This window comes from Mastacembelus armatus, chromosome 11 (genome assembly GCF_900324485.2).
Source record: "Mastacembelus armatus chromosome 11, fMasArm1.2, whole genome shotgun sequence".
NCBI classification, from domain to species: domain Eukaryota; kingdom Metazoa; phylum Chordata; class Actinopteri; order Synbranchiformes; family Mastacembelidae; genus Mastacembelus; species Mastacembelus armatus.
Window position 1 is genome coordinate 6,115,144 of NC_046643.1, and position 23,611 is coordinate 6,138,754.

At 41.2% G+C, this 23,611-nt stretch overlaps 3 protein-coding genes across 4 annotated transcripts; 2 read left to right on the forward strand and 1 right to left on the reverse strand.

Annotated features, from left to right (window-relative positions):
* The first annotated feature begins 27 nt into the window (after positions 1-27).
* Positions 28-9,365, forward strand: txlna (taxilin alpha). Of its 2 annotated transcripts, none has more exons than XM_026299650.1 (11): positions 28-123; positions 693-891; positions 2,797-3,057; positions 3,494-3,585; positions 4,224-4,394; positions 4,642-4,836; positions 6,239-6,358; positions 6,467-6,541; positions 6,649-6,741; positions 6,838-6,933; positions 7,090-9,365. In XM_026299650.1, exons 2-11 carry the CDS (start codon positions 702-704, stop codon positions 7,417-7,419), a joined length of 1,623 nt encoding a protein of 540 aa, XP_026155435.1. In that variant the 5' UTR covers positions 28-123; positions 693-701; the 3' UTR covers positions 7,420-9,365. The 2 variants fall into 2 exon arrangements, with proteins under 2 accessions (XP_026155435.1, XP_026155437.1); XM_026299652.1 differs by having other exon boundaries at positions 59-123; positions 674-891.
* A 1,140-nt stretch (positions 9,366-10,505) lies between these two features.
* Positions 10,506-14,708, forward strand: eif3i (eukaryotic translation initiation factor 3, subunit I). Its single transcript, XM_026299654.1, has 11 exons — positions 10,506-10,628; positions 10,887-10,979; positions 11,089-11,176; positions 11,285-11,350; positions 11,443-11,592; positions 12,671-12,798; positions 12,979-13,089; positions 13,674-13,763; positions 13,863-13,936; positions 14,082-14,174; positions 14,282-14,708. Exons 1-11 carry the CDS (start codon positions 10,626-10,628, stop codon positions 14,361-14,363), a joined length of 978 nt encoding a protein of 325 aa, XP_026155439.1. The 5' UTR covers positions 10,506-10,625; the 3' UTR covers positions 14,364-14,708.
* An 868-nt stretch (positions 14,709-15,576) lies between these two features.
* On the reverse strand, positions 15,577-21,313 carry hdac1 (histone deacetylase 1). Its single transcript, XM_026299653.1, has 12 exons — positions 21,265-21,313; positions 20,288-20,400; positions 19,408-19,525; positions 19,242-19,316; positions 18,586-18,724; positions 17,929-18,070; positions 17,751-17,843; positions 17,558-17,666; positions 17,089-17,469; positions 16,835-16,990; positions 16,712-16,757; positions 15,577-16,078 (listed from the first exon to the last, which is right to left on the reverse strand). The coding sequence occupies exons 1-12, from the start codon at positions 21,311-21,313 to the stop codon at positions 16,051-16,053; spliced, it is 1,449 nt and encodes a 482-aa protein (XP_026155438.1). The 3' UTR covers positions 15,577-16,050.
* Positions 21,314-23,611: the final 2,298 nt, after the last annotated feature.

Sequence of the window (23,611 nt, forward strand, 5' to 3'; positions counted from 1 at the left end):
ATCCAACGAAGAAGAAGAAGGAGGAGGGGGAAGAAGCCCAAGTTATAACCGGAAGTCATTTTTCTGGTTCACGCTGTTGTGGAAACCTGGAGTTCAGTCGCTATTTCCTCTTTGACTTGGAAGGTAAACAGTTCCCTAATATCAGAGAAAGCGGTGTATAATTCATAACAAGTTCATGTGTGGTTCGTTTATGTTGTGGGGCGTTGTGTTCAGGCTATCAGCTAACTGTGGGTGACAGTCGGGTATGTTGGCGGCTAGCGAGCGTTAGCTTGTGTTAGCTTGGTGGCAAAGCGAAAGCTAGACAGCACAGGGCACTTTGCTTACATTGGCTTCAGACATGTAGGTCGGCCTGGTGTCAACAACTGACTTATTAATGTGGGCTGCGCATTGCTTCCGTAACCTGTGGGTTAATCTGACGTACATTATAGTTGCTTAACGTTGACGCTGCGGTGAGTAATTTCAAAGTTTCTATAGAAACTATTAGCAGGGTCAGGCTGCTCTGCTTCCCAGCTTCAGGTCAGCTTCTAGCAAACACACAAAACATCTCTAACACTTCTGCTTTACCAACATGACGCAAGTTAACGTTGAACATCACGTTCAGCTTAGTCTGGGAAAAGGCTGATTGCAGTGGGATGGTTGTTGTAAGCCTGTGTTGTTGTGAAGCCAGTATCAGGTTTGTCTACTTGGAACAGATACCAGAGATGAAAAAACAGCACACAGAAGAGTCTGCCACCCAGGGCAGCGAGGATGCTTCACCTCCACTTCCAGCAGGAGAGATGGAGTCACCTGCAGCTGCAAAAGACAGCTCAGACAGCAACAGCCCCAAAGAGTCTGAACCACAAACGCCACAGACAGACACACCTCCACAAGGCCAGGAGGCTGGAAGTGAAGGTAGGAATTTAATAATCTAAGGTAAATATTAAATTGTTGACGTAACAGTCTCATTGTCTCAGTTGCACAAGAACGATGTATACATGGTCAGTAGGAAGGGCAGGCTTTGCTGTCTCTGTGGTTGTTTTGTCCTGGGTACACTGATTTGTAATTCAGAAAATTTTGATTTAGAATAACATCTAATAATAACAGCTGTTGGCTTTGTCTCTGTGCCTGTACTGCTTATTCAAGCAAAGTGCACACCAAATTCAGCATACAAAATTTTAATATGGTGCTTATTGACAGCTTTTTTTTTTTTTAACCTGTGTAAAATAAAATTGAAATAGTCTTAACACTAAGGAAGGCATATGTTGTTGGCCATGTGCAAGGCCATGGACATGTTTTTAGAAATATGCATCTTTCTAACTAAAAATGCATAATGCTCACCAAAATACAAATAATATATGCTTGCACTGGGGCTTGGTATTAACCTGTGAATTTCAGCAATGGCGTGTGACAGAATCACTCCCACCAGCAACTTTTGTCTGAAATAATGAACTAATTGCCATATGACACAATTCACATAAGAACTACCTCATTCATGAAACCTGTTGTCTTGCTAGTTAAAGTGACTTTTTGTGGCCAAGTATGATGACCCATACTCAGAATTTGTGCTCTGCACATCCCAAAGTGCGCACACACAGCAGTGGGCAGCCATTGCTGTGGCAATGCTTTGCTGACACCCGGGCACCTTGCTCAAGGGTCTCACCTCAGTCATGGTATTGAAGGTGGGCAATTCCTGCCGGACCTGAGACTCAAACCCACAATTTTCTGGTTATAAGTCCGACTCCCTATCCATTAGGCCACGACTGCCTTAACAGTAACTGACACTGACAATGACACTGTAAATAAGAAGTCCCTGTAGACATCCAGTGAAGAAACTTTAAAGTGTGTCAACCAGTGCTGCTTGTCATGGGAATCCCTCAGTTTACCATTAAACCAGGAGTCAGTTTAAAAGTTTACCTGCTCATTATAACTTTAATCATAAATTTAAATATATTTTTTACATGGATGACCAATGGAAGCATTTAATACAATATTGCACATCCTAACTAGTAGCTTTTAGGTGTAAAATGTGAATGTCCCGTTAGTGGGGATGTGTCGAGTTATTTATCAATAATGGCTCAAGAGCTGCTTTCACATTATTTCATCACTCCCCTGGAATTTGCAGTCTGATTATGGAGGGGAAAAAAGTGTACATGGTGTAGATATTGTCGAAATTCTGCTCATACTCTTTTATGAAACACTGTAAATGAGCTCACCCCTACAGACAACTTACCATTTACATATTATATAAGCAAAATCTAAATTTGTACTTTATAATATTTAAGTCTACCCAGCTGCTATGACAACTTAATTTCTCTCTGAGGATTAATAATATTGTCTGTCTATCTATCTATATGTAAATATTTCATACTGGCCTGTAGAAACATTTATTTTTAAGTGTGTACAGTGGTAATTTAATTTTAAAGGGTTGTAAATCTGGTTCAAGTAAATTGTAGCTACCCAAAGTCAACTTTAATCAAATGAAATGTAATTCCCCAACAACAACATTGTGACGAGTAAAAATGCTGAGTGGCTAGTAACATTGGAAAACCACTAGCTACATGACTGGAGAACAAAAACGTTAATGTCAAGCCCTGGCTTGGGCTGATACTACTTCAAAAAATAATTTAAAAAGTTTGCCACTAACACCACTAAACAATGACTAGGTGCCAAATGATGCAGTATGTATTTTCAATTGCAGCCTCAAATCTCCATTTGTAGTCTGGCAGTGTGTATTTTATATATTTTCTTTGTGTTTGTCCACAAAATCACAAAACGTTGCCTTCTTTTTAATCATGTTTTTACCTCCACTGTATGTAGTTGCAGAGGCAGCATTATCTCAGTGTGATATGGCTGAGGAGCTGAGCCGGCAGCTGGAAGACATCCTCAGCACCTACTGCCGAGAAACCATTTCTGACGATGTCAGCGCAGTGCCTAATGGCCAGTTGCACAGCCTGGAGCTCAATGGTCTGACCAGTGAGAGGGAGGACGACAAGCCGGAGGAGGGCAAAGCCAATGGAGATGAAGACGGAGTAGAGAAGAAGACAACTCAGGAGAAGAAGAAGAAAGTGAAGGGTCTGGGTAAGGAGTAGCTCACTCTTTCCATAAGAATATTCATTGTGCTGCTCTCCAGAACACAACAGGTATGGAGACTTGGCATCACATAGCACACTGCTCACCCAGCATTAACCACACGAGCTATTAAGCAGTCTGTAACTGTATGCAGCAAGGTAGCAAAGATGTGGGCAGATGCCAGAACACACCAGAACGTGTGTGTGATGCAAACAATGTCAGATGTGTACTTAGTACTCTGTTATTTGAAGAATGAAATTGTATTGACAAAGATAACAGTCTCACTTTTCTGGGTTTTTGTGTTTATTTCCTACAAACCCATCTTTAGTGGATATATTGTAGAATGTTTGAAGACTGAAGAAGAAACCTATCTCTAGCTACAGTCTGACCTTGAACAGCTCTGTCCTCTAACTTATTCTGTTTTCTGTTTTGCTTGTGTATGTAGGTAAAGAGATCACCCTCCTCATGCAGACTCTGAACACACTGAGCACCCCAGAGGAAAAGCTTGCAGGGCTCTGTAAGAAGTATGCTGAACTGGTGAGTGATTTCTGCAGTGGAAATTGTTTTTATTCCAGGCTCTGGCACTGTACTTGTTTTTATGTGTCTGTGGCTGTTCACATAAAAATGTGCTAATCCTATCTAAACACAGTGTATTTGAAGGTGATGCAGAGATCTGGTCAAACAGCAATGAAGTGGTGCAGTGCAGAGACCTGTCCTGTAACCACTGTACGTTCTGAGCTGGTGTGCAGCATTTTTGCAGCACTAATGATAATCTCAAATGACCTGTGTGTGCTTTGGGAAGTTTTTATATTGTGTGTTATGGTGCATGTGAGCTTGCCATGATGGTTGTGGTTTGTGTGTGTCAGAGCTGATACATGAGGATTAGTCTGCAGCAATGCTATCAGTTGAATCACAGTGGAAAAATAGCAGTTGTGTTGTTTCAGCACTATGGTGTACTGTAGTCACACTGTCACACTTCCTCCTGTAGGTCACCTTACACTACATTTTTTTTGAAGAGCTTATTAGGAACCATAGCAGATTGTTATAATGTTTACATTTTAGCTTGGATTGATGAGGCTTAAGTTTCAGAGGTAGAAATTTTTCCAGAGGTGAGATTCAGTTGCTGGTATTAGTCTAGTTGTAATGGAACTCCTCTGAATGTGTGTGTGTGACAGCTGGAAGAGCACCGGAACACCCAGAAGCAGATAAAAGTGCTGCAGAAGAAGCAGAACCAACTCGTCCAGGAGAAAGACAACCTGAGGAACGAACACAGCAAGGCTATCCTGGCCCGCAGCAAGCTGGAGAGCCTCTGCAGGGAGCTGCAGAGGCACAACCGCACACTCAAGGTTACACAATTAGCACCAATATGCAGAAGGGATCTACCACAATCCCAACTTCTTTCAGTTTCTGTGTGGTTTTACATCAAAAAACAACAGCTAATTACTACATTTATCTGCTTATCTTTATCAGTTGCTGATTTTTACCACGTAAAATGTCCCACTGTGTCTTAACTGAAAACCAGTTGGCAGGGAGTGTCCTCTCTCCGTGCCAACTCTCTGAGTGTCCTCTTGTTCCACTCCTTTCCCTCTGCAGGAGGAAGGCGTGCAAAGAACCAGGCTGGAGGAGGAGAAAAGGAAGGAGGTGACCTCTCATTTCCAGGTGACACTGAACGATATCCAGAATCAGTTGGAGCTGCACGATGAGAGGAACGCCAGCCTCCGACAAGAGAACACAGAGCTGGCTGAGAAACTGAAGAAACTCTATGAACAGTACAAACTACGAGAAGAGGTTTGTGGGCCTTTGCATGCTTCAGAGGGTAACACCCTCAAAGAGAAAAGCCTTTCTTATAGCCTTTTGCATATTTTAAAAATGTAACAGAGGCATGGGCCGGGGTTATTGACTGAAAGATGCAAAACAGACTGCAGTCTTGCCTGTTAAATCTGAAATTTTCATTTCACATAGGACTGGGTGATAAAACAATAAAATAATTATTGCAATATAGCTTTTCTTCAATAGAAATATAAGGCATGGCCAATACAACTCATTCTGTCCATGTTTTAACCAGAATGAACAGCCAATGATGATAAAAATAGTGCTGCACTGAAGAGAATTGGAGCACGTCAGTTAGGTTGACACACACAGCACAGAGTGTGGAGGAGCAGCCAGCAGCAGCTCACATGCTAATGTTGGGCTGCTGTAGCTGTGTAGGCCAGTACATCAGGAGTGGGGCCTGATTAAAGAGAAGATGAACAGAACAGAAACGTTGATGACAACTCGAGTTTCAGCATTAACTATGAAAGCACCCAAACAGACACAGCTAAGGGCTCAAAAGATGAGAACAAGGGTTTGAGGACTTTAATATATATTTCTGATATTTAAAGTCCGACAAGAAGCAGAGTAGCATGCACAGCTAAACATTGACGTATATTTGACAAGAATATACAATTGTTCCACTAAAAACAGCTAATACCACTAACCTTTTTTGCCATCTAAAGCAGTGCCATCCTCTAGACTCTACAGTACATAAAATACAAAACTCTCCAGTCCCAGATCCAAGCAAGTGTTGCTGGTCCCTTAAAATAAGAGTGACTTGCTGCACAGCAACAGACCTAGTTTATTTATGTGGAAGTGACCATAGAATTTAGTTTCTGTTCTCCTGTAAAACATGAAAGCTTTAATATTTTAGTTGTAGATTAAAGATTTTATTTGTTTGGAGTTGACCAAGTGTAGTGTGTTCTCCTTTTACACTTAAGGCTTTTTACTGTTCAGAATACAGGTTTTAGTTTATTATATGTAACTATTTATACAGTTGTATAAAGTACAATGTTTGCCATATTCACTTTTTAAAAGAAAGTAAATAACATTTAAGCCAAAATTAACCTTATATCTTTACATGTCACTTAGGAGTAAAAAGGAACCTTCAAGCTTGACTGAAATACTGCGTTGGTTTATACTGAAGCTGATATGGGAAAAAAAAAAAAAAGATTTTTTCCTTCATATCGCCCAGCCCTTTTACACACATTTTGTGATACTGTGTCTGTTATGTGTACATCCCAAAGGTAAATTAGGGAGTAGTTACTCTTTGAGTGTAGTATGAGTTCTTTTCAGGCTGCTGGTGGAATCACAGTTTGTCACATTTTTCATGTATGTGTAAAAGGCATTTTTATCTCTCTGAACTTGTGTGACTCAGCACATAGACAAAGTGGTGAAGCACAAAGACCTACAGCAGCAGCTGGTGGACGCCAAGCTGCACCAGGCTCAGGAGCTGCTGAAGGAGTCAGAGGAGCGCCATAACAGAGAGAAAGACTTTGTATGTGATCCCTTCTCTCACACACACACACACACACACACAAAATATACAAACACCAAACACCAGCATTAGACTTTGTCTTTCCCATGTATGGCTTCCCTTCACTAGTTGCTGAAAGAAGCAGTAGAGTCTCAAAGGATGTGTGAGCTGATGAAGCAGCAGGAAGTTCACCTTAAACAGCAGGTGAGTTTTTACTCTTCACCATTATTACTCGACTTTGACTTTCCAGCGAGAATCTTTGCTTTGTTGAAACGAGAATCCTTACATGATCAAACCTGGGTTGTCTGCAGCTGTCACTATACACAGAGAAGTTTGAAGAGTTTCAGACCACTTTGTCCAAGAGTAATGAAGTCTTTACCACATTCAAACAAGAGATGGAGAAGGTGAGGTGTATAAAAAATAAATAAAAGAGGGGGGAGTTAGGTATTTTCTTGGGTAGATATGCTGGGGTGACAGTCTTATTTCCTTCATGCTTACAGATGACTAAAAAGATCAAAAAGCTGGAGAAGGAGACAGCCATGTATCGGTCCAGGTGGGAGAGCAGCAACAAGGCTCTTTTGGAGATGGCAGAGGAGGTAAACCAGGCTTTAGTCTTTATTATTGTCACACTTTAAAACATACTCTCAGGCCTGAATAACACTGGTGAGTATCTGACTCACATTATATTGTCCCTTATAGCTGAAGACTAAGCAAAAAATGCTTGTTATCATAATATTTGTATGTGTCTACAGAAAGCTGTACGGGACCGGGAGTTCGAGGCCCTTCAAGGTAAAGTCCAGCGGCTGGAGAAACTGCGGAGGGCGCTGAAAGTGGAACGAAACGAGCTCAACAAAAAGGTCCAGAACCTCAGTGGCCAGCAAGGTGACAGCACAGGAACCTCAGCCACTGACCCAGGGACCGACTCCCCCTCCCCACCACCTACAGACTCTCTGTTGGAGTCCGGCATCTGTCCTATCCCAGATACCACTGCCTGCTCCCACTCCTGCCACTGCAACCCAGAACTGGACACAGACACGGCAGTAGAAGAGACAATGGCTGAGCCCCTCGCTGCACAGGAGTGAAGTAATGCTCTTCTCCCCTCCCAGCATCAGACCACCAGCCTGCAAGCCACTCCTCCTCTGCTGGATGAAACTGATGCTAAACACTGGTCCGGGATCAGTGGGTACTTACACATTGATATATTTTAGAAAGAATATCTGATCACTATTTAACAGAAGGTTTAACTTGTGTCCTACCAGCATCCTCTATAGGCTTTGTCATGATGATAAGATTGTTCCTCATCAGTCAGCACATTTACATGCATATTATAACTACATTATTGTGTGTAATCTGATTACCATAACAATTTGAGCAAAGCATCTACACAGTCAAAGATAATCCATTTTCCCACAGTAAGATTTCCATGATTATTAGTCAAGCTAATTTCCACAGTGTGTGGCAGGCTAAAGGAAAACATCTGGGTGTTTTTTTCCTCTTTTTTTAATTGATTCTGTTTCATTTATTAGTTATAAAATGAAGGTCATTAGTGGAAGGCTTTAAAACAGTGCTACACATTCTGTTGTTCTTGCTTGTGGCCCCTCAGTCAGTAACCTTTGGCACACGCTCAGAATCTGAACACTGAAAGAAACCCGAAGATTAATATTTCCCCCACTCTGTTACCCCAGCTTAACCCGTACATTAGACAGCCCCATTGACATGACGGCTCCAATGATCAGTAATAGTGTATGTGTGTATAAATGTACTGACGCCCCTGTGATGTGCTGTTTCACTACACATTCCCTTTTTGATCTGGATCAAACGCACAACTGATTGGCAACATAAGTGCGTGCTCCTTGAGATGACACAGGCCAAACATTTACATGGCAAGATGACTCATCAGAGGTTGAATGATTTGTGTGCATTGGTGTGTGTCTGTGTGTCCAGTTCTCAGCGTACAATTAAAATCTTAACAGAAGAAAAATCAATTCTTTAGCTTACATCATCCTTCACTGCATAAGAAACAGAATCTGTAATTATTAAAGGATATTTAATTTGATGGTTTTTCAAACAGCTCTAATGTTCAGAATACCTTACAATATTGGCTTTCTCCAGAATTTTCAGTTATTGCTTGTAGACCAGTGAAATTTTAACTCCACTCAGCCTCATATGCAGTGATTGATTTTATTGTCTGTGTTTATTGCTTGAAGCATCTGATTCTGAAATGTCTGTCTCTTACAGAACAGCACTGTAAAAATAAATTGGGGTTAATTATTAATTTAGACAATATATAATATAAAGGCTTTACTTCTATCACCAACTTTCCATTCCTAACATTTCTGTGTTCAATTGCTTTTAGGTTAGCTTTACATGTCTGCTGCTAATGGCAACCACTTAAAACTTCAGCTCTATGTTATTCGTGTGTGTGTGTGTGTGTGTGTTGTGTAATTGCAGTAACATGTTAAAATGAGGATGTTCAAGGACCTCTATGCAACACTTGCCTCTTGGTTTATTTCTGTGGCAGTCTGAACTGACAAGCACTTAGCTGAGAATGTATATCTATCATATCCACTGTCCTGCATGGCTGTACTGTTTAAACAGACAACTTATCTCACAGCAGAATTGTTGCTTAAGTTTGAAACCTGTTTGTTGAGCTACTCTCAATTTTTACTTGATGTTGAGCAAAATATTGTGCATCTCACTGATGCTTTTTAAAAGGCGGAGCCGAGGGAAAATGTAATTGAATTGTGATTGTGGTTTTACTCCCTAACATGTCCATTTCTCTTCACACATTCTAACCTACTTAATATGTAGCATCAATAACAAGGTGACAACTAACAGAATGAGTCCTCTTTGACTAAAATACAAGTGGTAAACCTAATTTCTTCCATTATTCCTCCAGTCCCGTGGGTGGATATGGAGACCCATCGACCACGAAGGAACCAAAGATGTTTCCTTTTTTGTCTTTTGCAGTACTTTTGTCTGGCCCTGTATATTTAGTTTCTTATTAAATAAAAGATGCAATAGTTGATATTTGACTTTGTTCATTTAAAAAGGAAGTGCATCTGTCAATGCCTGTGTCAATATGAGACTGATGATAGTTGAAAGAAGAAGCAGTGTTTCTTCAGCTCCAACTGACATTTTCAATTTATGTTATACTATACTGTGGCATAATTTTCACCACAAATAATAATATGGCATAGCCTTTTAGTATGCAGTAATAATATCACCCTTAAGCAAAGTAATAATTATGAGATATACTAAGTAATGAGTATTGTTCCTTTACAAGAAGAAGGTACAAATTCCACCCGGGGGTCTTTCTGTGTGGAGTTTGCATGTTTTACATGTCGGTGTAAATTATAACTCGATAGTATGGGTTGGGCCTCTCTGGTGTGAAGCTGATCTGACACGTATTTCAGTTACTTTGCCTCAGTGCCAGATTGTCTCACATCAAGCCCCTGAATGTTCCAACATAACTTTTTGGTTCCCCAAACCTGTGTCTGTCAGATCCAGATTAGGACTGCATTTCACTCTCAGTCAGTAATGCTGCCAACTGGTCTGCCTCAGCTCTAAGTCTTCTGTCAGCTGCTGGTCCATTACATCTCACTGCTTCTTACCCCTGTAAGGTATATATATAAGGTATTAACAACACAAATATAAAAGAACAGAACAGTGAATATGGTAATATTGCACTCTGGTTGTGTGAGGCCAGCTGGGGGGTCTACTGGGACTAGTGTTGGTTCGACCGTCTGTCACTGGCAGACATCAGGTTAATAACTGTTTTCTGTCAATGTTGCCATTGTTAACTTATTGTAAATATTTGTGAGTTGAAGTTAAAAAGTCAAAAGTTTTCTTGAATGTTATTGACATGTTGAGAAAAACTTTGCATCGTAAACGTCCAAATCGAGATGTTTTTTTCTTGTTAATTGGTATAAATCAAATCAACTCGATCCAATGCAGCGTTTTAGAGAATGGTAGAATAAGACTTGATTTAGTGTCACTTATGATTGATTCAATGATGAACACAGGGAGTGTTTTTAGTTTGGCATCAGTATGAGCCTGACTCAGTCTACCTGGGTATGTTTGTGCCTTTGACAAATAAAGATCTTACTAGTAACTGCACAGGTAGGGGGCGCGCTGACGCCATCTTTTTCTGTTTGTCACAGGAAGTGCGTCATCTTCCTTTTCCTCCGCGGCTCCGGCGCCTGTAACACGAGTGTCCCATTATTTCTGCCTTTGCTATCCGTGTAGTGACTGTAGTGGGCCGAGTGGGCACGTCTGGCTGAGCACAATGGTTAGTATGGCATGTGGTGGACGGTGGCTGCCGGTTATCCTTCGGCTACAACATAGCTCACCGTTTAGACGATGTTGTGTCGTTAGCACAGCGCTAGCGTCGCTTTAGCCTTCACGTTAGCTAGCCTTTACCGTCAGTGTTAGCTAGCGGAAACCCTGGCATCTGGCAGGCTTGTACAGTTGTTTGTTGTGTAGAGATAACACTGGTAGCTGCTGTAAGCGGCGCACAGTCTGATAACCCGAGCACTTGTCTCTGCAGAAACCCATCCTGCTGCAGGGCCATGAGAGGTCCATCACTCAGATCAAGTACAACAGAGAAGGAGACCTGCTATTCTCCGTGGCTAAGGACACGGTGAGTTCCGATCAAGATGAGCCGTGGCCCCTGCCCTCATCACTGTTGCCAAACATGCGTCTTTGCCTGGGCTCCACTTATTTGCTCTGTCTGCTGTGATGTCCTGCAGGTAGCCAACGTGTGGTACTCTGTCAACGGCGAGAGGCTCGGCACCTACAATGGACATACAGGAGCTGTGTGGTGTGTCGACTGTGACTGTATCCTTCTCCAGAAAAGCTCTAGTTTTGAAATGTGTCACTGATCTTAGCTGTAGTGGCTGCTTTACCTGGTGGTCTCATGTTGGGTTCCCTAACGCTTCCTCTCAGGGGATACTAAAAATGTATTGACAGGATCAGCAGACAACAGCTGTCGACTGTGGGACTGTGAGACAGGTACGTGAAGAAGTTACAGTGGACATACTGGGGTGGGCCAGTTGGTTATGGGACATCAGATGGATTTGTAAACGTGCATGTGGCGTTCACAGGCAAACAGCTGGCCTTGCTCCACACCAACTCTGCTGTCAGGACGTGCGGCTTCGACTTCAGCGGCAACATCATCATGTTCTCCACAGACAAGCAGATGGGTTACCAGTGCTACCTGAACTTCTTTGACCTGAGGGATCCACAGCAGATCAGTACGTGCCACACACAGCACATGAATACTCACATGAGTAGTCACTTTAATTATTTAACTAGAACATTAACACTGGCTGCTTGAACAGAGGGACATGCCAGCCACATCCAGCAATTGGTGGATAATTTGTTTAAATCTGTATTGTAGGCATCTGATGATTGGACATAGATATTTATTGATGCAGATTCATGCTGGGTGATTTACAAAAAATCAAAGTGAAAACTTTTATTCCTCTATTGGAAATAGGGATGGGCGATGTGTAAAAAAATCTTATCACAATCATTTTGTTCATATCGGTGGATATCAATATATAATATGATTTAAACCAAAGCAGTATTTCAGTTAAGCTTAAAGGTGCCGTTTTACTCCTAAGTGACGTATGATATTAAATATTACATTGATTATTATAAAATAAGTTTATTTATTTATTTAGAAAATTCTGTCTGGCAAACATGGTACTTTATACAACTGTGTTTCAAATAAATGGAAGAGTTATAATAAATAAGTCTGTATTCTGAACAGTCAAAAGTGTTAAAGGAGAACACACTACACTTGGTCAACTCCCAAAAGTCACAGCGACAGCAGCCCAAACATTAGCATGTGAGCTGCTGCTGGCTGCTCCTCCACACTCTGTGCTGTGTGCATCAACCTAACTGACGTGCCCTAACTCTCTTCAGTGCTGCACTATTTTTATCATCATTGGCTGATCGTGCTTTCTATCAAAACAATGACAGAATGAGTTCTTAGAGCAAAGTTATACAGTAAGTGGTGGTAACCATAAACACATGCTAAACTTGTGCTTCGCTGCTCAGTCTTAAATCTCTGCTCTCTGATTGGCTGGAAGACCTGTCCATACCTTATTAAAAATGGCCAAGACTGACCTTAATCTTTTCACGATGCAACATAAAATTCGATATTTGGCACAGCCCTAGTTGGAAACAGTATATAGCCTGAACAGTGTATAATAAAGTGATGTCACAAGTCAATGTATGAGTAGTTATTTGTGTCTTCATATTTTTGAGAATAAAATTTATGAGCAGTGGTGTAATGAACAAATCTCTCTCTCCCTCTGTCTGCAGGTGACAACCAGCCCTACTTGTCAATACCCTGCAGTGAGCAAAAGATTACCAGCGCTGTGTGGGGACCTTTGGGAGAGTTTGTCATTGCAGGCCATGAGAATGGAGAGTTTAACCAGTTCAGCGCCAAGGTTGGTCACATACTGTCTATCTGGGAACATATGGGAGTAGACACTAGTAATAAATGCCTACCTGCTTAACGTACCAGTGCACACACATTAGAAATGTGAGGTTTCAAGCAAAGATATCAAGTAGTTTAGAAGAACCATTTTCCATGTCTTGATGACGTGTGTGTGTGTGTGTACATACAGTCTGGGGAGGTCCTGAAGAAGGCCAAGGAGCACACCAAGCAGATCAATGACATCCAGACATCGTTGGATCTCACAATGTTCATTAGTGCCTCAAAGGACAACACTGCCAAGGTAAACCCTTACCTTCTTTCTTGGTCCTTTGACACCACCATAATGAAGAGCAGGTGAGCACTCATCTAACGTCACACAGCTCAACATGCTGTGTCACATGACGAGTGCTCAGAAATGAATTTATTTCAAAAGCAAACATAACTTAGATTTGTTTCTAACAATCATTTTATTGCATTACTTATAAGAAATCTTTTTATTGGCCCTATTCTAGACTTTAATGTAGTGATATAGTTTAGCTGCAGGGGGCAGACTCCCCCCATGGACTGTGAATTGAACTGTGCACTGTAATTGACAGTAATTACATGGTTTAACACTGGATGTAACAATGTTGACCCAGCTAGTATAGTTAGGATTTTTTTTCCATGTGTGAATGGTCAGTGGCAGGCTGTGACACTCACTTTATTTCACGTATTATTTGACTACATTTTAGAGAGCCATGTCAGGTTGTTTCAATCGGATGTCTAAACCTAGTGGTCCTTGACTAAATCCATAATCTTTGTTTTGTTAGTCTGATTTTACTGTGTACCCGGTGTTTGAAGTAGACTTTGTTACCAAGTGTTGGTTTTCTTTGCATTTCCTCTCAGCTGTTTGACTGTACTTCTCTGGATCACATAAAAACTTTCAAGACAGAGAGACCTGTTAACTCTGCTGCCATCTCCCCCATCATGGACCATGTAAGTGAAGACTACAGTATGGTGTTCTGTCATAGGACCATGCCTCTAACACACATACACAAAAAAATTTCTCACTTACTTTTGATGTTTGTGATTCAGGTGGTGATGGGAGGTGGGCAGGAAGCCATGGAAGTCACTACCACCTCTACCAGGATTGGCAAGTTTGAGGCCAGGTGAGCTCAAATGTATTGGCAGTTGCAGGACAATAAGGAAAACCTTCTCCTCACATTTATTTGATACCAAATCACATGGCAAAACCCATATCTGTTGCCTTTTGAAATGTTAAAGCATTAACTTGCCTTTCTTTTCTATTTAAAGATTCTTCCATGCGGCCTATGAAGAGGAGTTTGGGAGGGTTAAAGGTCATTTCGGTCCAATCAATTGTGTGGCATTCCATCCTGATGGCAAGAGGTATAAGATAACTATTCTATTACATAGCCCCATAAATGCAGAGTAGTCTGGTTAAAGTTCTTTGGTCTGTCACTATGCTGACATGTTTCTCCTACTGTTGTCTACAGTTACAGCAGTGGAGGAGAGGACGGATACGTAAGGATCCATTACTTTGACCCACAGTACTTTGACTTCGAGCTGGAAGCATAAACCATTGGCTGCTTGACCCCACAGATTCAACTATCAGTCCAGTCAGGAAGAAGGAATAATGAACTAAAGTGGTACATTACTGCAAGTAAAGGAAACGTGACATCAAGAAGTGATCACTTGTGACTGCATCTCAGTGATGAGACAGGTTCTGGTGGTTTCTTGAAGTTATTTTTGTAACATTACTTAGAAACTGCCTTGGGGTAAAAAGCAGGGTTCAGAAGTTGTACCCTGGATCTGCAAAGCTACTGGACTTCACCCCACACTCCCTGGTTGATTTAATCTGACTCTACAGTTAATGCATTTATTGTAAGCCATAAATGACCATAAAATTACACACTCAAGTTGCATCTGTGTGATCCATGAATGACTACAACTTAAAAATAAAGAAGAAAAAAAAAAAAAAATCAAGGTATTGCACTAAAAGAAATCAGCCTTGAGATAGGGTCTGCTGATTAGGATTTGCATTTGAGATGGTGGTTGCATACCACCGTTTAAAATATTAGCCAATACCATTTAGAAGTAAAAGACTATTCAATAACGACACCTTCGGTGTAATTCACACAAAATGTTTTGGACAGTTTCAAAATATTTCATTTGAAAAGAGACACGGCTGCTTTTAACGGTGCAAACAAACTAAACTACTGTTTTAGCACCACCATTAAAAACCTCACTGTCCTGGACATGAAGGGCACCTGATTTCACTGGGTATTGTTGGAGAACACACTTCTGACCAAGTGTCAGCGGGTAACACTAAATGAACCAAAAAAAAAAAAAACTGGGTTCATTTAATTTTTTATAACAAAGTTAAGATAATGCACATTTCACAAGCTTACTCCACCTTTATGTATAATGGTACAAAATATCTAAACCAAGTCACGCAACACAACCCTCTGGAGAGGTTCACACCCATTCACGCATTAACATACAAACAATGCAGGCAGAAAATAGAAAATAAAAAAACACAAACCAGATATTAGAACGAAGGAGGACTGAATGGACCGACTATTCATGATTCAAAATAACTTACCGAGCAGAGAACAGGGACTGTCTGGGTAAAGGGAAAGTAATATATGTACATGCTAAGGGCAAGATCATTTTAAACATGCACTCACTGATCAGTTAACACAGCAAGACAATTGTTTGCCAAATGCTGGTTATTCTAACAGTATCATAAATAGATGTTTAAAAACAGAAAAGCCTTTTTGCATGTGAGCACTACTTTTAAACCATCTACATTTGTTTTAGCTTGACCCCACAAACGTGTTAAGATTTTGATTCACCATGATAGGAACAGCAATACTCTGTGCTTTTCTTCACATTAATGCAGGCCTGGTTCACACAAAAGCTGGACAGGTTTTGTGTCATTTGTTTCATTTTGGAGTTCCAGTTGGGTGGGGTTACACCTCAGCACAACAGTACCGAGGCAGGTCAATCAAAAAAAATTAAATTAAATTAAAAAAAATTTCATGATCAAAGATCCAGATGTAGCTGTGTAAACATTGCCCACCTAACTGGTGCTCCACTGAGCTTGGAAACAAATGCAAGTAACAGTATAAACCAGGTTTGCCCATAAGAACACATTAAAAAAGAGGAATACAAAAAAAAGTAATATTACTGCGGCAGGAGAATACAGGAATCAGTGGGGCCTGAGGACAATACAACCTTCCATTTCTCTGGGGGCCAGGCTTCAAGTTGTCTTCACTTCTTCTTTTGGTCTGAAGTACACAGTTGAAGACAAGGAAAATCATATTTATGCTCTCAGTCTTTTTAATCTCTTTAAAAAACTGCTCCCAAATTATGTCCTTAAATCTAAAATGTCTCAAATACACTAAGTAAAGGCTACTATGTCTGTCAATTCTTCACACACCACAACAGATCTCTTATCAATACACTGCCCAGATTCTACACCGAGGTGGCACATTTGTACCTTGGATAAGCTTGGAATTTTGGTGCCAAAATACTGCCACCATGTTAAATGATTACGAGACAAAATATTACACAAATCTAACAAGAACCACCACAATAACTGGATTTTTTTAATTTAAAAAAAATAAAATAAAGAATGCAATATTTAAAATAATTCATAAAATCTAAATGACAGTAGAATTGTTATATTGCACCTTGGAGAGGATAGCTTTCTGATGACTGGACAATCATTTATATCACTTGTATACCCAAAGGAAATGTCCAGTCCTACACTTAAGATCACTGGATAAAGCAGGAGTGGTGCACACTAAGAACCACAACACAGCTTGGACTTGAAAAACTGTTAAGTCTTCATAATTCTAGATTTTACAATACTCATATTCTGATCATCTAGTCAGAATTGAAATGTACATTTTCCTCACCCTGATGTGTCCATCTTCTCCTCCTCCTTCTCTTCCTCTTTCACTTCTAGGAAGCAAAGCAACAGGTCAGATAAATCTACTGTGTTCTCCTTAAGAAACAGGTTGTCTTGTGATTAGTCTCACCTTTCTTTTCTTCTCCTTCCTTCTCTTCCTCCTTCTTCACTCGTTTAGCCTTCTTGTGGTTGGCTGCATTCCTGCGGCCTCCTCCCTGCCCCTCTGCCTCGTCCTCAGAGTCAGAGAACTCCTCCTCACAGGCTATCCTCTTGTCATGGGCCCGGACTGAAAACAGAACAGAGGGGGCAGACTTCATTAACATCCCTTAACCAGCAGACATGAACCCTATTTTAAGAGAACTGTATTTTCTAGATGTGTCTTACTAGAAATGCGTTTGTCTGGGTCCTCCTCCTCCTCATCTCCACTGTCCGGATGGGGAGCGTCCTCAGGGATCGCCTGCATTTGGACACCGGGGGCGTGTGGGAGCATACGGAGGTTTTCAAACAGACGCTGCTTGATCTTCTCCAGGTATTCATTGGTGTTCTGGTTGGTCATGTTGGATGGGCTGATGTGCAGCTTGAAGTCAGGCCCGAAGTACTCAAAGTAATCGTTGTAGGGCAGCTCGTTGGGGATAGAGCAGTCCAGGGCGACGGCGGTTTCGTAAGTCCAGCAACGGGCCACATTACGAATGGTGTAGCCTCCACCTCCCAGCATCAGAAGGGGCAGGTTGAAGCTTTTGATGTACTCAACACATTTGGCATGACCTAGAAGACGCAGTACATACTCAAGTTGAAATCTCAGCATCAGAAATGCATTTATAGGTATTGTCTTTGGAGTGTAAGGAGTTTATACCTTTGATGGTGAGGTTGAAACAGCCTAGTCTGTCTCCAGAGAGAGAATCAGCACCACACTGGAGAACCACAGCACTTGGCTGGTACATCTCCATGACTTTAGCCATGATCTAACACACAAACACACATACTTACAATCTTACCTGGAGAAAGAGTCTAATTGTAAGGATTAAGTGGTATTAAAACAGCCTTACAGGTTTGAAGATGGCTTCATAGGACTCATCATCAATGCCGTCTCTAAGTGGGTAGTTTACTGCATAGTATTTGCCCTTTCCAGCTCCAATGTCCTGAGCACACAGCAATGAATTACTGTGCATACACAAAAACAACAACAACTGCTTTGGAGAAGAGAACTGAGAACAAACAACTAACCCTCAAGTCTCCAGTGCCAGGGAAGTACTCCCCATACTTATGGAAAGAAACAGTCATGACCCTATCTGTGGTGTAGAAGGCCTCCTCCACTCCATCACCATGGTGGATATCAATGTCTATGTACAACACCCTCTGGTGGTACCTAGACGGAAACAACCATTCAGTCACTCATATCTTTTAAAAAACATTCAATCTTTAATAGACACAAATAGAACAGGCCTAAAATAATTATGAAATTAGGAAACATCCACCAGCCAGGTGATGAGAATGTCTGTTAGGAGGATTTAAATCTTTGGAAAGAAATCCCTCTAATTGAGGCATACCCACAGACATTAACATGTCAGCCCTCATACAGTAAAGTGATGTGTGTCTAAAACCCAATAGCAGTCAATGAAAGCCAAAACTGAACCCTAACTGAAAATATTGTAATAAATAGAAAGTGAGCATAACAAAACACTTATGTGTCACCTTTAAAAAGACTAAGAAGGAAAGAATTAGAAATCAGGATTAAAGCGTCTTAGTGGGTCTATGTAATCCACGAAAACCATTTGGACAATGGCCACAATGCTTTGGGGATGCAAAAGAAACAAAAGCTATCATATGGCCAGGGATGCATTATTGTTAAACAAGTGAAGACAATAGAAATATCAAGCTTACTTGAGTAATTCAAGGATGGCCAGGACGATATCATTGACGTAGCAGAAACCGGACGCCTCAGACTTCTTGGCGTGGTGGAGTCCGCCTGCCCAGTTGATGGCAATGTCTGTCTGCTGCTTATTCAACTTCACTGCACCAGCTACAGGACAGAACGGACAGAGCAAATACACATTATTGGCTTTGGTGACATGAGCCAACTGAGACTATTAGTTTTAACACTTGTACAGAAAATGCAGTCTACTACTCACAGAGGAGTAGTACTAAACCAACATATGCCATTTCATATGTCCAGAGCTTGACATTTGTTTTTTAGAGCCAAGCAGTCTGCTGATCTGGACTGGTGAACCACAGCCACAGCTATTAGCTATTAGGCTCACAAACTCCGAGGGTTGAAACAGAGTACTGGTACTGGCACACTCTGGACAAAGATAAAATGATCACTTTATGATAAATTACACATAAAACATATTTTTTAATGCACTCCCTCGGTCACTGGCATCTCTAAAGATCCTACTAATAAAATGCTCCTAATTCTTTCAAATTGAGAAGAGTCAGTTGCACTTGCAGGTAAAATCTTCATGCTGTTGAGCTTTGATGTCTCTCCTTGGTGAAGACATTGAATCAGAAGGATTATGGGAAGTGAGCTTAGAACGTACCGACAGAGCCACCTGCTGAGAGCTGACAAAACTCAAACAGACCATCAAACACTGGACAGTCCTCTCCGACATTAACTGTGTGGGGAGAAAAAAAGAAAAACAGGAGTCAGCCTTACCTAGACAGGAAGAAAAACTCTGTAATGTGTATTGGAAGAAAAGCACATACATCTCTGCATCTGTTTGCTATACTCAGACATGTTGTCTGGTCGGATGGACTTCAGGAACTTAATGTAGTCGTCACTGTGGTACTTTGTCATCTCTTCACCACTGGCTTTGTGTGGTCTCTGGAATTAAAGTTAATGAGGAATAAAGTGAGGGCTGCCACTTCTCTGTTTGTCAAAGGGTTTAATCAATAACAAAAACCACAGTTTACATAGATTATAGTCTTGGATTGTCATGTTGCATTTTAAACAACATACAGTTTACATTTTTGCATTAGTTTTTTTTTAAGATGTGAGACAACCAATGAAAACAGCCTGTAGCATAGTCAGAAATGATCTGCAGCCAGCAAGTAACTTCCTGGGTGTAACATACTCCTGACTGTCTGGGTCTATTTCCTGTATAGTCCTTAGTTAATATGAGATACGTGAAAACATTTTTAACATAAATTAACATAACATAAACAGAAACAAATAATTATAATAACACAAATGTTTTAAAAATGTTTCAACGCAATTTATTTTCATTTACATTAAAGTCATTATTCACAATATGCTGCTTCCTCATTCTGACGAAGTTATTGACTGTCTAATAGCTCACACGACCTGATGTCTCTGGAGACACATGATTACTGTTCACTGCATCTTTTGATTCCTCAGATGCCACAAAATTATTTCAGCTCGCACAATAAGCCCTAACTGCAGTTTGTACCATAGAAAGCAGCAAACTGGACCCCCAGTCGAAACTTGTCAGCTGTGTCTTGAGTGGTTAAGTGCACAGTAAAGATACCAATACCAATCTGGACAACCTTAAAAGAAAATACTAATCTTGACATTGAGGCTGTAAAGTGTAAATCTCGTCCGAGCTTTGTGTAGAGTATGACTCACATAGATCTCCATTTTCCTGTAGAGTCCATAGTTCAGCAGGAGGTTGTGTGTCATGCGGATCCTGTGGGGTTTCATGGGATGGCCCTGTCCGTAGTAGTAGTTCCCCACATCACCTTGAGGAGGAACAATCACACAGAAGTGGACATCACAAAACCTGCCTCAAAACCTGGCCACAATTCAATTTGGCTCCAATGTGTGAGGAAGATTTAATACCAAACTCAACTGAAAATACGCCCAAGTTCAACTTTTACCACAGGTTGTGTGTGTTATTCACACAAGCCTTAGGTACACCACACACCGAGCAAACAAACATGACCTGCTTTTGAGTAATGAATTAGAATAACAGAGACGGACTGCTGCTCTTTGAACTAAACATATGCATGATAGGAGTCAATGCTCAGCTGTGGGACTTGGTTATTCCGCCTGCCTGAGAATAACCAAAGTATTTCAGCGGCTAAATTCAAATACATTTTTTTGGGCCATTTTCTTAAACGTGCTTACACCGACAGGTAAACAGAAACGAAATATAACCAACGAGCTACACGCGGTTATCTGCATCTAAACCTTTCTGCCAAACGATCCAAGAGACGACTGGTGCCCCATCACATTTCTCGGAAGTTGTGAACAAGTTGAGGGGAACACTGATGTGCTTAGCGCCGGATAGCTAGGCGGCTCCGCCGCGTTCACCAAATAACTACATGAAGCCGGTCACAGTCCAAACCCAAACTAATTAATGGATGTTCGGACTGCTGGGTGCCCTGACCCCGAGATGAACACCACAGCAGATGCTCTATGCAGCACTACGTTAGCATGTAGCTAATCCAGCAGGCTAATGTTAGCTCGCTACGCCGGCTAGCTAGCTCGGTCGCACGGCACGTTTTAAAGAAGAAATCCGTGCACCGCGTCCTCAACATCCAAGCGTAACAACGGCCACAGCAGCCGTCACACACACCGAGGTGCACAGGCGGAATATTTACCGTCATAGTAATAGCAAACTTTTTTCTTTGTTCCTTGAGACAGCGCCATTTTACACCACTTGCCCCACAGTGTCGTGCCCACCGGCTCCTCTCTAGCGCTACGGGGAGCTCGTGTTGAGGTCTGGTCAGCCAATCACAGGCGCTCACCCGCCCGACTGGGAGGCGCCGGTTTTACAAACCGACGGCCCCGAGGCTGCAGCTACAAGCAGACAGTGTCCAGACTAAGACACACAAGGTATTTTATTTTTTTACGTTTTTGAAGAGTGAAACAGTCTGCACGCCTAAACTATAATCTCCAACTGCGAATGCCACAAACATACATAAGAAAATGTTTCCATGCGCTTTTTTGTCCAGAGGTTAAAATTCATTTTCACTCCTTTCCAGAGCTTGTAGGACCGGCAGCAATACCGACACCCAATGCTGCTAGAAACAACACTAATGGATTTGTTTAATCAAATTCAGGAACAATAAAATGCAGTTAGCTATTCCCTGATTGAAGAACTTAGGCCATAGCTAACTACTGGTTATTTCAGAGGGTTACATGCCTCCCTGCTGGTGTAGAGTACACACTGGCAAAAAGAAAAAAACAAAACAAACATATTTATACATTTACCATGAACAATATTAATTTGAAATTCATAGAAAGATATTTCCTTATATGCATATCAAATAATAAAGTCATCTATAAGTGCCAGTAGATATATCCATCCATTATCTATACCCACTTATTCCATAACCACACAGGTCACAGGTCACAGGGATCAGCTGGAGCCTCTCCCAGCTCTCTTTGGGTGAAAGGCAGGGGTCCACCCTGTACAGGTCCCCAGTCCATCACAGGGCCACATAGAGACAAACAACCTCACACACTCACACTCACTCCTATGGGCAATTTAGAGTCACCAATCAACCTGACATACATGTTTTTGGACTGTGGGAGGAAACCAGAGTACCTGGAGAAAACCCACACAAGCACAGGGAGAACATGCAAACTCCACACAGAAAGGCCGGTTGCGAACCCCGGACCTACTTCTCGTGAGGCAACAGTGCTAACCACTCAGCCAGCATGCTGCCCTCCAGTAGATATATATTTTCACATTTCAAATGTTGCAAATGTCAGTTAAACTATATACTAAACAAAGATATACACCAATGAAAATACAATAATAATTTTCATGGTAACTATAAATAAGTGAATTTACAGTATCAAATTAAATCTGTTCAAAATTAGAAATGTTTGGACACTAGGCTGTGAGCTCTTTCAGGAATTAAAGACTTTTTTAAATCAGCAAGTAAGAGTTTGCTAAGTCTATTTTGAATAACATTGACTCATCAACACAAAGACAAAGGATTTTTGGAATCCTTCACTAAGAGTTTCACTAAGAGCATGTGCATGTTATGATCTATAAATATAATATGACAAGTGTTTTCAATGTAGTTTTTTCTGAATGAACTATCATGTTTTGTACTATAGTGTACAATGAGGCATACTCTGTGAATGAATGCAGGTTTAGGAGTCCTTCCAGACTGTGCTGGTTCTCACATGTAAAGCCAGTCAGCGAAGGAGCTGTGTGTCACTCCAGCTAATGGCCACCAGGTGACAGTGTAAGCTCACTCATGTTTTAGCTGTAAATTCCAAATCAGTGTCAGGGCTGAATGAGAAATGCAGCAGCTTCGAAGGCATCGGTCAGAGAAGCCCAGGTATAAGTACAAACATGGCAGAGAATTTAAAAATAAAACTGTAAAGGTTAACTCCTTGTGAAGGAGCCCTGAATTATTTACAGTTCACTGTGCCTATTGCAACGACACAGTGTTAGGAATTATGAAGCATATACACAATTTAGATTTAGCTTGTGATCATTAACAGAGACTGCTAATAGAAAAAAATCTACTGTTTAAGATTAACAAATGCATTTACTACAAGAGGCAGAGAACTGTACCAACAGGGAGCTCCGGTTTTGTTTAAATAATTCATATTTGTTTGAAGGCTGTGTCCAAATATGGCTCAGATCTCCAATCATCATATCACCATGTGAAGTAGGTCAGTTCATCCATAGAAGCACTGCTGTGTTTAGTTGGCCGTGTCTAGGAGGCCACTCACCTTCAAATGGAAGGAGTACTGTAAAAGGAGGGAGGGGGCACAGGTAGCAATGCTGGTCTCAGGGCCACGAGATTAAAAGGGCCAGGGGAACCAACACTGTAGTTTTGGCGTGCTCAAGCATCTCCAAACCACACAGCTAAAGTCACATGGGTGTTTCATAGCTCATCTCAAGATGACCTGTGACAGTGCCTACCATGTGTAATAATTTGACACCTAGTGCTATAATAGTAAATGCTGGGCTTTTGTTTT

What these genes read in the sequence shown, in the direction of transcription:
- hdac1 (XM_026299653.1), bottom strand. Translation starts at nt 21,313, where the DNA reads ATGGCGCTGTCTCAAGGAACAAAGAAAAAAGTTTGCTATTACTATGAC. An exon ending in AGTTTGCTATTACTATGACG is followed by an intron (nt 20,401 to 21,264) that starts GTAAATATTCCG and finishes TTCCTCCTCAAG; the next exon opens with GTGATGTGGGGAACTACTAC. An exon ending in CTGGCACTGGAGACTTGAGG is followed by an intron (nt 17,844 to 17,928) that starts GTTAGTTGTTTG and finishes CTGTGTGCTCAG; the next exon opens with GACATTGGAGCTGGAAAGGG.
- txlna (XM_026299650.1), top strand. Translation starts at nt 702, where the DNA reads ATGAAAAAACAGCACACAGAAGAGTCTGCCACCCAGGGCAGCGAGGAT. An exon ending in GAAGAAAGTGAAGGGTCTGG is followed by an intron (nt 3,058 to 3,493) that starts GTAAGGAGTAGC and finishes TTGTGTATGTAG; the next exon opens with GTAAAGAGATCACCCTCCTC. An exon ending in AGTACAAACTACGAGAAGAG is followed by an intron (nt 4,837 to 6,238) that starts GTTTGTGGGCCT and finishes TGTGTGACTCAG; the next exon opens with CACATAGACAAAGTGGTGAA.
- eif3i (XM_026299654.1), top strand. An exon ending in GAGGGATCCACAGCAGATCA is followed by an intron (nt 11,593 to 12,670) that starts GTACGTGCCACA and finishes CTCTGTCTGCAG; the next exon opens with GTGACAACCAGCCCTACTTG. An exon ending in TTCCATCCTGATGGCAAGAG is followed by an intron (nt 14,175 to 14,281) that starts GTATAAGATAAC and finishes TGTTGTCTACAG; the next exon opens with TTACAGCAGTGGAGGAGAGG.